The 15692-nt window shown below is 43.3% G+C and overlaps 1 protein-coding gene across 1 annotated transcript in view; it reads right to left on the bottom strand.

Annotated features, from left to right (window-relative positions):
- Positions 1 to 15692, bottom strand: part of LOC101984440 (carboxylesterase 1D) — a 31121-nt gene that overhangs the window by 12236 nt on the left and 3193 nt on the right. The window contains exons 2-8 of the mRNA XM_005369584.1: positions 14986 to 15190; positions 12859 to 13003; positions 11246 to 11379; positions 9411 to 9564; positions 7756 to 7860; positions 6547 to 6651; positions 3350 to 3388 (exon numbers count right to left, since the gene is read on the bottom strand). Of these exons, the coding sequence (XP_005369641.1) occupies positions 3350 to 3388; positions 6547 to 6651; positions 7756 to 7860; positions 9411 to 9564; positions 11246 to 11379; positions 12859 to 13003; positions 14986 to 15190 (887 nt within the window). The remainder of the gene's footprint in view (positions 1 to 3349; positions 3389 to 6546; positions 6652 to 7755; positions 7861 to 9410; positions 9565 to 11245; positions 11380 to 12858; positions 13004 to 14985; positions 15191 to 15692) is intronic.

Here is a 15692-nt window from a genome sequence, read left to right as displayed (position 1 = left end):
GCCTCAGAGAGCAGAACTCTCGCCTCTGCCCGCAAGAGTGGAGCATCATGTCTCTCTGAGGCGTCTGCCCCCCGAGAGGAGAGCTGTTGAGTCTGACCTCACTTCCTCTTCCGCCCAGCATTCTGCTCCGTTCACTCCTCCCATCTACGTTCTAACCTATCAGGGCAAGCAGCTTCTTTATTTAATTAACCAATGGCCTTCCTCCATCAAAAATTGAATTCATTTATAACAAAGCACTGTTTGGGGAAAGACTTAACATGCTTCTGATCCTAATTCAGGTGGGTATAGATTTGTTTTCTGTCTCAAATCCTGCTTTCTACTATGCCCTTCTTTTCCTTTCCCATCCTCCCCAATCTGAATGACACACAAGACGATCTCCAGAAGGACGCCCCTTCTCCCCCATCTCCTGGCAGGGATGCAAGTCTCTGTTTTCTCTTTTGGATGCACTGAGATGTTGCCTCATCAATACTGAATTAAAGACCAAAAAACCCAACAAACTAAAGCAGAAGGGAGCTCATCGACCACATGTGTTTTCTCTGGAATGTGCCTCATGTCCACCTGTGCTTGGGGACACTGGACAGCTCTTCATCAGTATGCTGGAAGAGCAGCTTAAATAGGGAAATTAATGCAAACAGTAAATAACCATCAAGATGTCACATTGCACACATCATGAAGAGGTCACTTCTGAATATGGGAGAGGAGTCAAGAAGATCGAGTATTGCCTCGATTTGACTTGAGATGGGGACCTGGGCATGATGTGATTTGAGCTTCTTGCTGCCCAGAACATGTGGTGTAAAAGACCCAGCTGTGTTAAAAGGGTTGGATTGGGATTGCAAGTACATTTTAGCAAGTGACTTCACAAGCAGAGAATCTATGACTAATGAAGGTAGACTGTATGTGTAAAACCTAAACCAATCTAAACCTCAGTGCTATGGGATACAAAGCCAGTGTTTAGAAGTCATTAGCTCTTTTCTCAAGATGTCTAAACTGAGACCTCATTCACTATTCAAAGAAAAAATTCACAAGTATGGAGCCATAATCAAATAGGTTGACCAAATAGAATCTGTCCTGGGCTTAATTACTGCAGCCTTAGAAAAGCCGGGCGGTGCAGAAGGCTCCGTGGAGTACTGCTCATCTGAAGGAAGATACACTGGGCCACTCAGAGCTTGTTGTTTTCCATTTGAAGCAGGATTGGAACAACGACACTCTATATAGATGTAAAGAAAAGGCAGCATTTCCACAGGGGGAAAAGGATTCAAGCCAAGAGAGCAGAGTCAGTCTCTGAGTTAAGTCACGATGGTCACAGAGTCCTGGACTTGGAGCCTGCTCTGGAGCAGGGTTAGAGGTCAGAGGGCAGAGAACTTTTTCTCTCTAATATATGGTCCATCTCTGATATTCAAAAATGTCTTCAAGTACTAGTTCCACGAAGGAAAGGTGTTTATTTTTACTCAACATTTGTAATCCAAAAAGCCAAGCCCCTTACCTCTTTTGGGTCTCTAAGCAAAGTCAAGATTTTATCAGAAGGAAAATGACATATTTTACTATGTGTTCACAGGGACAGGTCTGGGAACCTCACGAGGAATCAGAGTGAATAGAGACTATGAGACAGAAAATAGCAAACGTGCAAAGGCCAAACAGCAAAAAACCTTGTGGAGCAGCAAATGCATGGGTGACGGGTATCAGAAACCACAAACACATAGTAATTGCTAAAACACCCATGAAAACCAAAACCTTCTCTGTGAGGCCACGCGCAGTGCCTGCTTAAGTTAGAGGCCAATGGAGTCTTTCCTCCTTCTCATTATCTCACTGGTGTTTAGCAAGTCCTCTCAAATTCCTTCAAAAGTATTTCAACTCTAATCATACCTAACCAGTCCTCTGCAGTGTAAACTCTTCCTACCTGATCCTCCCAAACCTGCTCTGCCCCTGGCTTCTACAGTGAATGTCTATACTGCTGCCCATATGGGACTGCAAAGCTAGACATGATGCCCTATGCTTGTAATCCCGGGACTTGAAAAGCTGACACAAAAGCATCACAATTTCAAGGACACCCTAGCCTTTATAGTAGGGCTGTGATTCAAATCAAAGTAAATAAAAAACAAGGTACCTGTGGTGGTTAGAATTAAAATGGCCCCCATAGGCTCATAGGGAGTGGCACTATTAAGAGGTGTGGTCTTGAGGAGTAGATGTGACCTTGTTGGAGGAAGTGTTACTAGGGGGAGGGCTTTAAGGTCTCAGAAGCTCAAGCCAGGCCCAGTGACTCACTGTCTCCTCCTGCTGCCTGCAGATCATGATGTAGAACTCTCAGATCCTTCTCTAGCACCATGTCTGCCTGCAGGCCACCATACTCCTTGTCATGAAAATAATGGACTAAACCTCAGGGCTGTAAGCCAGTCCTGTTTAAATGTTTTCTTTTGTAAGAGTTGCCATCGTCATGGTGTCTCTTACAGCAATAGAAACATAACTCAGACAATACTATAAATATCTAAGCTTACTTTTTGAAGCCCATCAAACACCCATCTCTTGTTTAATCAAAACCCAAGCCTTTCAAAAAGCTACTTGTGCTTTCCTGGCTTCCTCAGCCTGAAGCCCGTGTTTCCCTCAACATCCTCCCCTCCTAGCACTGTGGCTTCCCAGGGGCGCAGCAGGTTTTGCAGCGGCTCTTCCCCCTGTCTGCAACACTGTCTCCAAATTTCCTAACATCTGGTTTTCTTCCTAATCAAGCCATCTTGTGTTGGCTGGATATATCAAACTAATAGCCAACTCTATCCCCATCTCCAAAGTTATCCTCTAACTCCTTGTCTGACTACAATCTGACACACCCCATATTTTACTTGACCTTCTGTTGTCCTCTTGAAATGAAAGAATCCAAAAAAAGGCACAGAGCATCATCTGTGTCACTGCTATGTCCCAGCTTATGGTAAATCATCTCTTGCCAAATGGTAAAATTTGGATGAATGGCTAAGTCTCATTTGATTCTTACAGGGTTTTCAGGAAATATCTGGGATACCCAGGGAGAAAGCCCAGAACAGGACTGTAGAGACCACGTAGCTAATGCCACTAAATGCCAACCCCTGCTGAGAGGTAGGAAGGAGGAAGGAGAGGGAGCACACTGCTGGAGTTTCCTAGATACTAGGAGGAGACTGACATTCTCAGGATTACTCCACTGGGAGTCAGTACAACCATAACTCTGGTCTTCCTGTCTGTGTTACTATAACAGGTGACTTCCCCTCTCAGGACACACAAGACATGACTGTAATACCACAACTGGAGATTTTGCATTCACAGTTAATTGGTGTCAAACACTGTTAAGACTCAACATTTGTCATTGTGGGGAAGAAAAAGTCCTTACCTCTTTTGGGTTTCCAACTAAGTCCAGTTTGAAAAGATTCTGTGAAGAAAAAAGCAGAAGATGTGTTAAAAGCCTTCCTTGTACAAAAGTTGGTTATTTGAACTGTGCCTCCAAGGTACTGGGTTCCCCATCCCCCAGATCTTCCCTGCCTATGTTATCTGAGGATGAGCATAGTATGGAACATGGTGAGGGATATCAGAAGCAAGTAGGAAAGGCCATAGGACCCAGAGTCAGGACTGGTGGAGCCCTGGAGAGGATGTCTGCTGCCACTGTCTATATTCCTTTTCACTCTCTTCCCCTGCTTGTCCTTCTGGCAACAATGCCTCAAGTTTCCTCAAGGAAGCAGTAGAATGATGGAAAAGTCATGGTGTGGACTGGGTGATCTCAAGGGAGCTGGGATGGATGTGGGATGGACCAGAAGGACAGGTTGTTTCCTTCTCCCTCATTTCCCAATTCAAGATTTCGGATATTTGTGTGTAAGTCCATGTCCCTGAATGTAGAGAGCCATTCAAGAATGGCTATAGGGTAGTGTCCATCCAAGAGAGTTCTACACATCCATTGCGACATTTGGGAAAGAGATGGTCTCTAAGCAAATAGAATATAAGGTTAGAGTTCTATTGTCTTTTCCTTCCTTAAGAGACAGAATTATCTGGATAGAAGATAATAAAGAACGGAGAGCTGAGACATAGAGACAGACAGATTCTCAATGATGTCTTTGTAAACCCTGGAACCAGCCATGTCTTGAATCTCTATTCAGAACATCTCAGTTACCTGAAGATTCCATTTCAACCATTCTTTTCTAATCTAGAATGCTTGCACCAGAAAATCCTGATGCCCACAATCTCTATGGCGTTTCTCCAGCCCACTCTTTTCTCTGCTGTGGTCACCAAGGTTGTTGTGGTCATAATCCCAAGGCAGAGAAGCATAAGAAGTAGTTTAACAACCTGTGACTTTGCTTGGCTTGGGCTATGGATGCATGCCTCTTCTAACTACATGCACATGGCAACCTAGGACTCTTACTTACAAGCACTTGGTGCGTACACTCCTCATCTAACAAAATAACTACAATTGATTGGCAGCCTACGACCCCCACCTATATTAAACTGGCTGCAGACATAAACCACTCCAAACAATGGAATACATCTTTTCTATCCCTAACCACAATAAAATTTGCCCTCTCATGGACAGCTTCTATTCAGGCATATTTCCGAACATATCTAGGTATAGAAAGTAGGGGTTGATCAGGCCTGAACTAGTTTTTGGTGCATATGCAATACGATGAACTGTGCTCCTTGAGTTAACTTTTAGTCGAAACTTTCTGTGTGTCATCTTATGCTCAAACATTCTTGGGCATGCATAGAATAAAAATCAAAGGCTTCATGGGATGGGACATGCACTGCAAGAAAAGGCATAGATAGTCTAAGCCTACCAATTGAAACAAGGAAGTACCCATACTATGTCTCTTAGCAACTGAATTCTTCCTTTTGGTCCTCATGAAAGGAAGCCTCAAACATCCTGTGGAACCATTAAGTAACCCATTTGATGGGGTTCATTGTCACTCTTGACAATGATATTTCTTTCTGATCTACTTTACTATTGATCTACGTTACTATTTCACCTTTGAAAAATTCCCTTCCTTGCTACTGTGAAATAACTTGGACACACCCATACAAATCCCAACAACTGGTAAGACTACTACGCTGTAGCTACTATGTATCCCCTCCATAGAGAAGTGTCTGGGAAGACTGCTACACTGTATGACATGCCTCTATTAGTGAAGGGAACGCTGTGTATGTGTTTGAAGATGTGTGCATATATGCTGGAGTAATGGATAATCATGGGTGCCCTTCCTTAAGATCTCAGATCATCTTGACGTGTCCTTGAATTTTAGGTCCTCTGGGTTTTCCTAAGTCACCAGCTATTTCTGAATAGTCTGGCCCTCTTGTATCACACAGATAATGCTTGAAATATTTTCTTTCTTCTAGTATTAGAATATAGCTATCTAAATTTTCTGAACCTCATTTACTCCTTTTATGAACTTAATGACCAAATTAGCAAAGCCATATTGATTCAACTCATGGACAAATAGGGAGAAGCCTGTTAGGGGTTGCCTAGGAATATCCTGGAAGGTCCATTGTCCGGATAGAGAGGCCAAGAGCTCAGGTGATTCTTGTCCTTATTTATATTAACATTCCCTCTACAAAGATGGTAGTTCTTATGACCTTGCATGCTATTTTTCTCTGGATGTTTGTTCTGCTATGTTTTCTTATAATGGAAAATTCCCATGACTGTTCATAAATCCTCAAATGTCACTTCTCCAAGAACTATTCCCTATAATTATGTTGAATGTATTCTCTCTCTTTACTGTGACTTTTAACTCACTTAGTATATGTATTTGGTTTTTTATGAGTAGTTTTATGCAAGACAGAATAATGTCCATTTTTGTCTGCATTATTTCCACATACATTGAATGAATGGATGGATGATGATTGGCAGATAATAGGTAGTTTGATGGGTGGATGGTTGAGGTTAGTCAATACAAGTAGGACTGGGAAGGATTGGGAAAGAACTATAGATATAAACTGGCTGTCTGGTTTATAGATTATGGAAACATTGAAAAGTCGACGAATGAAAAATTAGGAATACATTGCTAACTTTTGATGAAAGAATATTAACATATAGGATGAGCAAAAGGATGAATTTATTGATAATATATGAACAAATGGGGAGATAGCTGACTATCTTAATATATTATTGAGGCAGAATAAGAAATTCTAGAAAATTAGGCTATAAAATTATGTTATAACTTTGCTTCTGTATCAAATAATATTGTGATGATGACCCACTTCCAAAGACCATATTGAATACTCTCAGCTCCATTAATTCAGGATGGTGTTTACTTCCAGATCGTAAGATACATCCAAAAGCAAGAATGTTCAAAAAGTAAGCTTCATGAGTTTAGAGGGATGTCATACAATTTTTCATCATGTTATTATTGGAATACCTTTAGCATATGAGTTATTTAATAATAAGAAAGGGAAAATGAAACTCACAACTAAGATCTGAGAACAACAGATTTAAAAGGCGAAAAACTGTTCCGTGCAGTTTGTCGAGGACAAGAGGACAGCTGAGCAGATGAAGATTGGAGTCAAGCACATAGAGTGATGGCGACCAGACTGTAGAATGGATATACTTACCATTTTTTGTGAGGTCTCCATGAGTTCTTCCTCTGTCTTCTGGCGAAGGCAATGAACCATAACAGCTGATGTGGTTGTTTTACATCCAGAAAGAGTAGCAACCAGCTGCCAAAGATCACAGCCAACAGCAGAGGTCAAAGGCAATGACTATACCCTCCACTAATGTATGTAATGGATTCTATCTCATATTCATTTCTCTCTCTCTCTCTCTTTCTTTCTCTCTCTCTCTCTCTCTCTCTCTCTCTCTCTCTCTCTCTCTCTCTCTCAAATCATGCAGTTCTGGTTGGTCTTGAGTTTGCTAAATAGATTAGGTTTGTCTAAAAGTGACAGTAATTCTCCTGCCTCTGCTCCTCAAACTACTGGTATTATAGGCATGAGTCACTATGCTCAGGTTCCACAACCAAATTCTAAAGACAAGTTTTAAAAATGTACTTGTGGTGGTGCTAATAAATATGTCCCCTATAGGCCCACAGGGGGTGGCACTATTAGGAGGTGTGGCTTTGTTGGAGTAGGTGTGGCCTTGTTGGAAGAAGTGTGTCTCTGGGGGTGGGCTTTGAGGTCTCAGATGTTCAAGTTATGCCCAGTGTGGGACACACAGTCTCCTTTTGATGCCTGTGGATCAATATGTATAACTCTCAACTACCTCTCCAACACCACGTCATGGCCATTATGCTTCTGGCCACGATGATAATGGACTAGACCTCTGAACTGTAAGCCATCCCCAGTTGTAGGGCCCTGGCCTCCCTTATTCCTGGGGTGCTTCCCGAGGACAATTTCTGGTCAGCATGACCAAGCATTTAACCCTTATTCCTGGGACACATTCAGTTTCTAGTCAGATGACTAGCATTCTGTTGGTTCCTGTTTTCCCCTTGCCCCACCTGGTTAAGTTCCTATTTTTCTCCTGCCCCCGCCTGGTGATTAGCCGCAGGGCATTCATTCTATTTGAGTTTTTCCAAATGTTTAAGGAGATCTGGTGTATATGATGTGACGTCCATCCTAAGACATGTGCAGGATCTCAGGGCATCTACACAGTATTATTCACACATAGGGGCCTTGGACCCTGCTTAGTGTGGTGGAGATGGGGTCATAGCAGTCCTCCCGTTCTCACTAGGCATCCATTGAGCATTTAAGATGAACCCTATGGAAAGAACAATCCCCGAGGACCCTAGAAAAGCAAAGGACACCGATGCTGTTCAGAGTGGTACATACCTCAGCAATGGGCTTGACATTTTCTGTAAACATAGCAGACGTGAGGACCACAGCACTCTCAGAAATGGCCCTGTGGAAGAGGTTCTTGGCCAGAGGAGACAGCACCTGGAAGGGGAGAGAAGAGGAGGATGATATATGCTTACCAAGGTGGTCAGTTACTCTTTAATGTGTCCTCCAGCTGCTCCTCTGCCCTGGCCATTCCTCTGTGGACATGGCAGACATCATATCTCCCAGTCTGCTTCCCTGACATCTCTTTGGTTTGACATCCCCAAGAGAACATCAGTGGGTTGGAAACAGAGACCAGAGTAAGAGACAGAGAAAGAATCGTGTGGCAGGTACTCAAGAGGGCAACTGGAAAGACAGTTTGCTAGATCTGTGCCACAGGGCCTGTCCTATCATCCCAATTTGTCAGAATATATCCTGGGAATAAGATCATGGAGGCCTGCAAAAATTTTACAGTGCTAATTCTTTGTCATAGTAAAATTTGGAAACAACTCAAGATGCTAATATTACAAAATTTGGCAATAAGGATTTATTCTTACCATGAAATACTGTGCAATTATAAAGATATTGCTAAAGAAGTATTTTATGGGTAGGAAAATATTTATGTTGTATTACATATTAAAGTTTATTTAGGATAAAAGAATTAAAGACCAAGTGTAGATATATATATTTGGAAGAAAAAGAAAAAAGGAAAATGATTATGCATGAAATAGATAGAAAAAAGACATTATGCATGTATGGAAGAAGTCAGATAGATGATATAGACAGATAAAATTGTGGGTTAAGATTAGAGAAATAAAGATAAGAATATGACAGTATAATCCCTAGGTTACAGGGTGATGGACAGCTGTCTTCTTTGGGTTAATCTGTATTCTCTCTTTTCTTTACTCAAGCATTTCCCCTTCTGAGTATGAAAACAATATATGTTTGGAAAATAGAGAAAAATATATTAACATTAATTTTCTACTTTCTTTTTTTTCTTTTTGTTCTTTTGAGACAAGGTTTCTCTGTAGCTTTGTAGACTGTCCTGGAACTAGCTCTTATAGACCAGGCTGGCCTCGAACTCACAGAATTTTCTATATATTCTCTAGCTATCACTCTGGCTCAGTCTCACACACCAGGATGCTTCACATCCCCTGTCTGTACCTGTGACCCATGTCTCTGTTGCACCTTCCCCATTCTACCTATCCTCCACTCTCACACCTACTTCCCCAGAACATCCAGGTTCTTCACCGTTGGCTGCCTCCCTCTTGGATATGCAAAGATGTCAGACCACCTCAAGGGAAGCTCCATTCTGCCTTGGACCTTAAGTTTTCTTTGGGAGTAGTTCTGGCTGGAAGCCAAACAAGGACACCTGATCTAACTCATACTGGAACTCACACTCCTGTTTGTACTTTTTACCCATCACTACATTCTAGAAAAAGTTATGTGTGTGAGTGTGTAGAAACTGAAAGTTCTTGACTCCCTGTATATGAAACTAAGCAATTGTGTGTGTGTGTGTAAGTGTGTGTGTGTGGAGGGCATTGATCCTTAGGTCTCTGCCATCTGATGATGTTCTGTGAGGACAATTTTGTAAGCCAAGATGCTCATGGCTGGATTGTAATGTGGATGGTTTTCAGGAGATGCAGACACATAAACCCAGGGACACTTACAAGAGCAGAGACACTGAAACCTCCTGCTGACTCTCCGAAGATGGTTACAGAGCCTGGGTTGCCCCCAAACTTGGCAATGTTGTCCTGGACCCAGCGTAGTGCAGCCACCTGGTCCAAGAGACCCCAGTTGCCCTTGCTGTGTTCATCCCCTGTGCTACAAGAGAACAGATTAGTGTTTAGGCAGAGATGTCATGGCAAAGCTTGCAAGGATCTCAATACCTCAAATGGGCCAGGGGGGTCCTCAGCAAATCCCCAGAATGAAGCTGTCCACTTCAGTCCTGACACAGAAGTCTAACTGGATCTCACTTTACAACACGCTCTATGTGGAGCTCTATGCTTATCTTCCAGCAGCTCCGTACAAGGAATCAGCATGTGTCCAGCACTGCTCTGAGCTAGAGCACAGCTGGGAAGAAACCTCAAATCTCTGACTACATTCAGCTCACACTGCAGACCATGAACCGGCAGCTGAAAAGAGAATGATTCCAGATAGAAAAACAAAATCAGGCAAGCACCATGGCAGATGTGGACTGTGGGGTGATGTTTTATTTCTTTTCACTGGGAAAGGCCTCTTTGAGACACTGGTTTAGGTGGAGACCTGAATAAAATGAGGACATAGGCCTTGGGACTGTCCAAGGAGTGGAGTTAGACTTAAAAGAAGCAACAGGAGCAAAGATTCCAGGGTTGGGGACAATAGTGTAGACATGGCTGCTGTGAGCCTTGGAAAGTGCTTTTGTGTCATTGTAAGGGACATGGACACACTGCTAAGAGACAGCACAGGCCTTCCTGTCTCAGAGAACACTCCAAGAAAAATGACTGTCATATTAAAATGGCAGGTATATAATAATAAATTATTCTAATAATTATCCCCACCACAAACCCAGAGCATTGATTAGAGTTGCAGCAGAGGGTCACAATGGGTGTACAGACCCAGAGCTCTGATTAGAGTTGCAGCAGAAGGTCGCAGTGGCTGTGCAGACTCAGAGCTTTGATGAGAGTTGCAGCAGAGATTGCAATCACTGAAAGGACTCAGAGCTTTGATTAGAGAGGCAGCAGAGGTTGCAGTCACTTTACAGACCCAGAGCTCTGATTAGAGTGGCAGCAGAGGTCACAGTGGCTGCTATGGTGTGGATAAGAGCTGTTCACCAGTAGTTCACTGTTAGGATTCTGGTCTCTACTGTGGTATGGAATTATTTATCTGTGAAAAAGCATGTAATTGATGAGATCAAAGACAAGGTGATTATGTCACATAGGGCACAACTTTAAGAGGGATCTTAAACTCATGTAGAGAACTCATGGGACCTAGTTCATTAGAAAGAACTTTGTTATAAAAATAGCAAGATCTCGACTGGAGCAATGGCTCAGTGCATAACAGCACTTACTACTCTTATCAAGTATCCAGGTTCAATTCCCAGCAGCCAGTGGCTTCTCATAATCAACCATAACTCCAGTTCCAGGGATCTGAAACCCTCTTCTGGCCTCTGCAGGAATCAGTTACTTGGTTTACAAGCATACATGCAGGCAAAAACCCATATGCATGGAATAAAAATGAGCACATCTTTAAAATTTTTGGAAATAGCCAGATCTCCCCTACCCCTGGCTTTCCACCTCGTCCTGTGGTCTTTACATGAACATTCTGTTCTTCTACAATGCTTTATTTTTCATCTAAGGGCCATCAACAGTAGCCTGGCTGATGAAGCTAGCCAATATTCCATTTTCAGCCCCTTGGGTTAAAGAAAACTTCTTTGTAATTAACTTGCTTCAAGTATTTTGTCTTATTAACAGTAAACAGACCAATGAAATGGCTAATGTGGAGACAAGAAAGTACAGTATCTTACCTGAAGAATCCCCAAATGCCAAGGCGGTACTGAATGGTCACCACCACCACATTTTCGTGGGCAGAGAGGGCCAGTCCATCATAGGTGGATGCCCCACCCACTACCAGTCCTCCTCCGTGGATCCACACCATCACCTGGACAAGAGCATAACCAAGTTTGCAATCCATAGCTTCAGTGCAGAGAGCCCACTTTCAGTGCTGCTGGGGAGTCGGGTACATAGGTAGCAGACTTGGGAACACAGTGAATGTTGTTTGGTTTGGTCATCAACCTTTATGTTTTGCTCACTATGGCTGTCATGTGAACTACGGCAATGCCCATCAAGGCTATAATAGGTATCTCTCTTTTGTAAACTCTCTCAGCTCCTGCCCAGAATGTAAACTCAGTACTCCCTGTATTTCTCATTTCTAAAATGCTCACAAGATTCTCCAACTAAGAGCATCATTATGGGAACAGCTCAAAGGTAAATATGTTTCCCTCACCCTCAGTGAGGTCTTATCGCTCTATGCCTCAGTGAAGATGAAAGTGTCAGCTTTTGTATTTCTGCTTCATCTCATCCCAGGTAACTCCTCGGTGCTGTACTAGACTTTCCCACAGGTAAGTGATTTTTTTCTGATGAGACACATATATCCTGATAGCACTCCTTTCTAATGTGCCTCTTTATGTACACCCAAGTCCCCCTACCCTGCCAATCCCATATCATACTTGCTTTTTCTAGAAAGTCTTCAGTCTTCATTATACCAGCCCCTCTAATACACTTAAGCTCAAGAGGAGGTATAATTCATGTTTTCTATTTCAAGAGTACACCAATAAGAGAAGATGTGAGAGCATGAAAATAATATACAGATAATAGTAATGAAAATCAAAATTAGCACGTAGATCCAGAATTGTCCTACGCACTAGAACTAACCTACCCACATGGCAAGGAAAGTATTTTCGTATGTGACAGGTAAGAAGTGTTCCTCTTTGCCAAGATATCACAGAAAACAGAGGTAGAGGCAAAGCTTCCACATGGCCCCAACCCCTGGATGCCGAGTTGCCAGGACCCAGACTGTCCTGCAGGGCTGCCTAGTGTGTCAGCACGGCTGTGAGCTCACTGTTAGGCCAGGACCCAGACTGTCCTGCAGGGCTGCCTAGTGTGTCAGCATGGCTGTGAGCACCCAGGAGGTGCAGCTTTCAAGTCATTGAGCTCTCACAGGACAGTCAGTTCCCATGTGAGGAAACAGGCTGAGGCTAAGAAACAGCTCTGCTCTTTCATCCTCTGAAAAGCACAGACCCTATGGCTCTAAACCCCACGTCCACAGCTGGAGGATCTCCCAGGATATCTCCTGTCATGGTGCCTGCCCTCAAGCCTGTCTTCTCCCTTGGGCATCCCTGCAGCCTCAGGAGAGACCGAGTTGATGTCATCTAAGAGTGAAGCCTGAGCCAAAGGATGGTGGACAATTATGAGAAAACGAAAACTTTGGATCTGGAATCATCCCTGGCCTCTGAGTCACCTCTACCAGCTGCCCTCATCCCATTCTGGTTGCTTAGAAGAGCTGGAGGTTGGAACTCAGCTCTCTGGCCCAGTGGTCCCTACACTTACTGGCATCTGGTCTAGTGTTCCCCATACTTACTGGCAGCCGGCTGTTCTTTGTCAAGTCGGCAGGAGTGTATATATTCAAATAGAGACAGTCTTCAGAGAACTGTAGAGGGATGTTCTCCTTTCTGTTGGTGAAAAGTTCTGAGAGCACCTGTCCTCCAACTGCATCTTGGGAGCACCTGGGAGGGGAGAGAGACTATCTGAGGTTCCACTAGATTAAAGTTTCGACTTAATACCCCGGAGCTGACCTTGTACTTGGCATTTTGAGCATATAACTGAAGTCTTCCACATGGGACTGGAGTCATTGTCAGGGATGAGAGACTCTTTAATAGGTTCCTGGTGGGACTTCTGAGATGCTAGATTCTCCCAAGACTGCAGAAGCAGCATTTTGTATCTCTCCCTTCCTGGAGCCTTTGAGGTGGACCATGAAGAGAGACACTCATATGCTGACTGCCCTAGACAGTGGAGTTCCCTGCACTGTTGAACAAGGTTTGCTCACTGGGTTGTGAGATGACAATGTAGGTAAACATGCTCTTTCTTGGGAATCTTCTATGAAACAGGAAAATGACCTGCAGTGACAGCCAGCCTGTTACAAGTCAGGGATGCTATCTTTGGAGGACACCACAGGAAGACATTCTTCTGGTTCTGTCTCTACCGTTGATATACTGGCCAATCTTGGCTAAATTGCTTGCCCTGGCTTTAGCCTGCCATGGCCAGGTGAGGTGAGTGCTGTCTCTAAGCACCTCACCATCTGGCTTGCTAAAGCTTCTTTCATCTTCCTTTCCTAGCAATAACCATCATGGGCTGCCCTGATCAAGGGTCCCACAATCCAGTGTAGAGCGGAATTGGTAGCAATAATTGAGTTCTGTGGAGTCCCAGGCCCTGATAAACATGGCCTTGAGCAGGAAGTCATTCGAGACGCTCATCAGCCCCAAGTGTCCACTATCCCATTTCCCAGATAGTGTCTGGCTTCCGGATTGTCAAATAGAAACTGGAGGTGCTCAGATCACATGCCTCCATAGCTGTGCCGTGATAGACATGAAAAAGGAAAGGTGGCTTACAAAACGTTTCCAACCTAAATAATTTCCCCACCCAGCAGGAGAAAAAAAGCACAATTCACAGAAACAGAAAATGAATATCCAATGAGGGATGGCAAGTTCAACTTCATTAGTGTTTAGAACTTACGAATGAAGAGACCAACATTATTTTTATTTTTACAATGCTTTGCTGCTTATCTAATAAATACATTGTTTTTGAGCAAGGAAAAACCTGGAGAAAGTTCCTTTGAATGGAAGTTTTCCTATTTCCATGGGAAAAGTGTGTGCAGATTAGATATTTCTGGAGACAAACTGATCATATTCCTACTCTTTGATTTAGAAATGTTACTTCTTGAACTTATCCCCAATTCCCATGATTGTGTGCAGAGATTTGGTTACAGCAAACATGTCACAGTGTTGTTAACTGTCAAGGACATTAAAAGAACTTAACCCAAATAAAACATTAGAGGCATAAAGTCTAGTTTCATATCTAGTTAATATAACAACTAAACATTGCTTGCTAAATTTATAATGCAAAACAATGTCAATGTTATGTCATCCAAATTTTCTGTATTCATTATCCCTGTATAAATGAGGACAAACACAAACAGACTGAAAATACAACCTCAAATGCTAGCAGTAATTCTGAATAGCTGATTTGTACATAATTTTTAACTTTGTTTACATTTGCTTCTGTGTTTTCCCCTGACTTCAGTTTTCAGTATTTATGTCTTGTATTTACAATCAGAATGGGAAAAATAGAAAGTAATATTTTTAGAAGAAATGAATGCAATGATAAGGAGACAGCTAGAAGTGGAATCTTGGAAAACCTCAACCCTCCCTTGCTGAGGGCACAAATACTGTCTGCACTGACATATTTAGGAAGCTGTCTGGACTCCGTGGGCTTTTCCACTTGGTTCCTACGTTGGTTGAGGGACTTACTACTGCACAACTGTGACTAGGTGGCTGTGCAGACCTGGGTGTGAGAACTCGCCGTCACCCTCACTCTTCACCCATACAGCCCCACCCACCCACTCTCAAGAAACACCAAGGGTCTAGACAGGAGAATAAGGTACCTTACTTCATCCCCTCTACTTTGAAAGAAGCCTACCCCAGAGGCTTACATAGGAGGGTAGGAGGTGGTGTTCTTCACGAAGCTCCAGGGCTCTGCAGGCTGTGGTGGAGCAAACCTCAGGGATCCAAGAGGAGGCTTGGCAAAGGGGACTCCGAGGAAGACGGCCACAGGCTGTGCGAATCCTTTTAAACTGACATACTTCCCCAGGACTTTGCCATGAACAGTGTTCACCACGGGTGGTGAGGACGGGTGCCCTGCTGGACAAGAGAAAATGGGAACACACCAGTAAGGAAAAGGTAGACCTGCATTCCTGGTGAGTTTGTCACTTTAGGACTGATGGCATTGATAATATTTGAACCCTTCTGGAACACGCCTTTAATCCTAGCACTTGGGAGGCAGGGGCAGAAGGATCTCTGTGAATTCAAGGTCGGCTTGGTCTACAGAGAGTTTCAGGACAGTCAGAGCTACACTAAGAAACCCAGTCTGAGAAAAAAAAAAAGCATCCAGCCAAAGTCACTGCAGAAAGAAAGGAAGAAAAAAAGAAAGAAAGAAAGAAAGAAAGAAAGAAAGAAAGAAAGAAAGAAAGAAAGAAAGAAAGAAGAGAGAAAGAGAGGTACTGGGCATGAATATGAGCTTTGGCTTCCACTAGAAACGTCCACCTATTGGGATCCTGGTGCAGAGCTGCAGACTGGGTGAGATGATGGACTACGGTGGTCCCTGCCCGCAGGAGGGCTCACCTCGTAGGAGGGCAGCAGA

This window comes from Microtus ochrogaster, unplaced genomic scaffold (genome assembly GCF_000317375.1).
Source record: "Microtus ochrogaster isolate Prairie Vole_2 unplaced genomic scaffold, MicOch1.0 UNK54, whole genome shotgun sequence".
NCBI classification, from domain to species: domain Eukaryota; kingdom Metazoa; phylum Chordata; class Mammalia; order Rodentia; family Cricetidae; genus Microtus; species Microtus ochrogaster.
The sequence above is the reverse complement of the archived record's forward strand: the minus strand, read 5'-3'. Positions and strand labels throughout refer to the sequence as shown.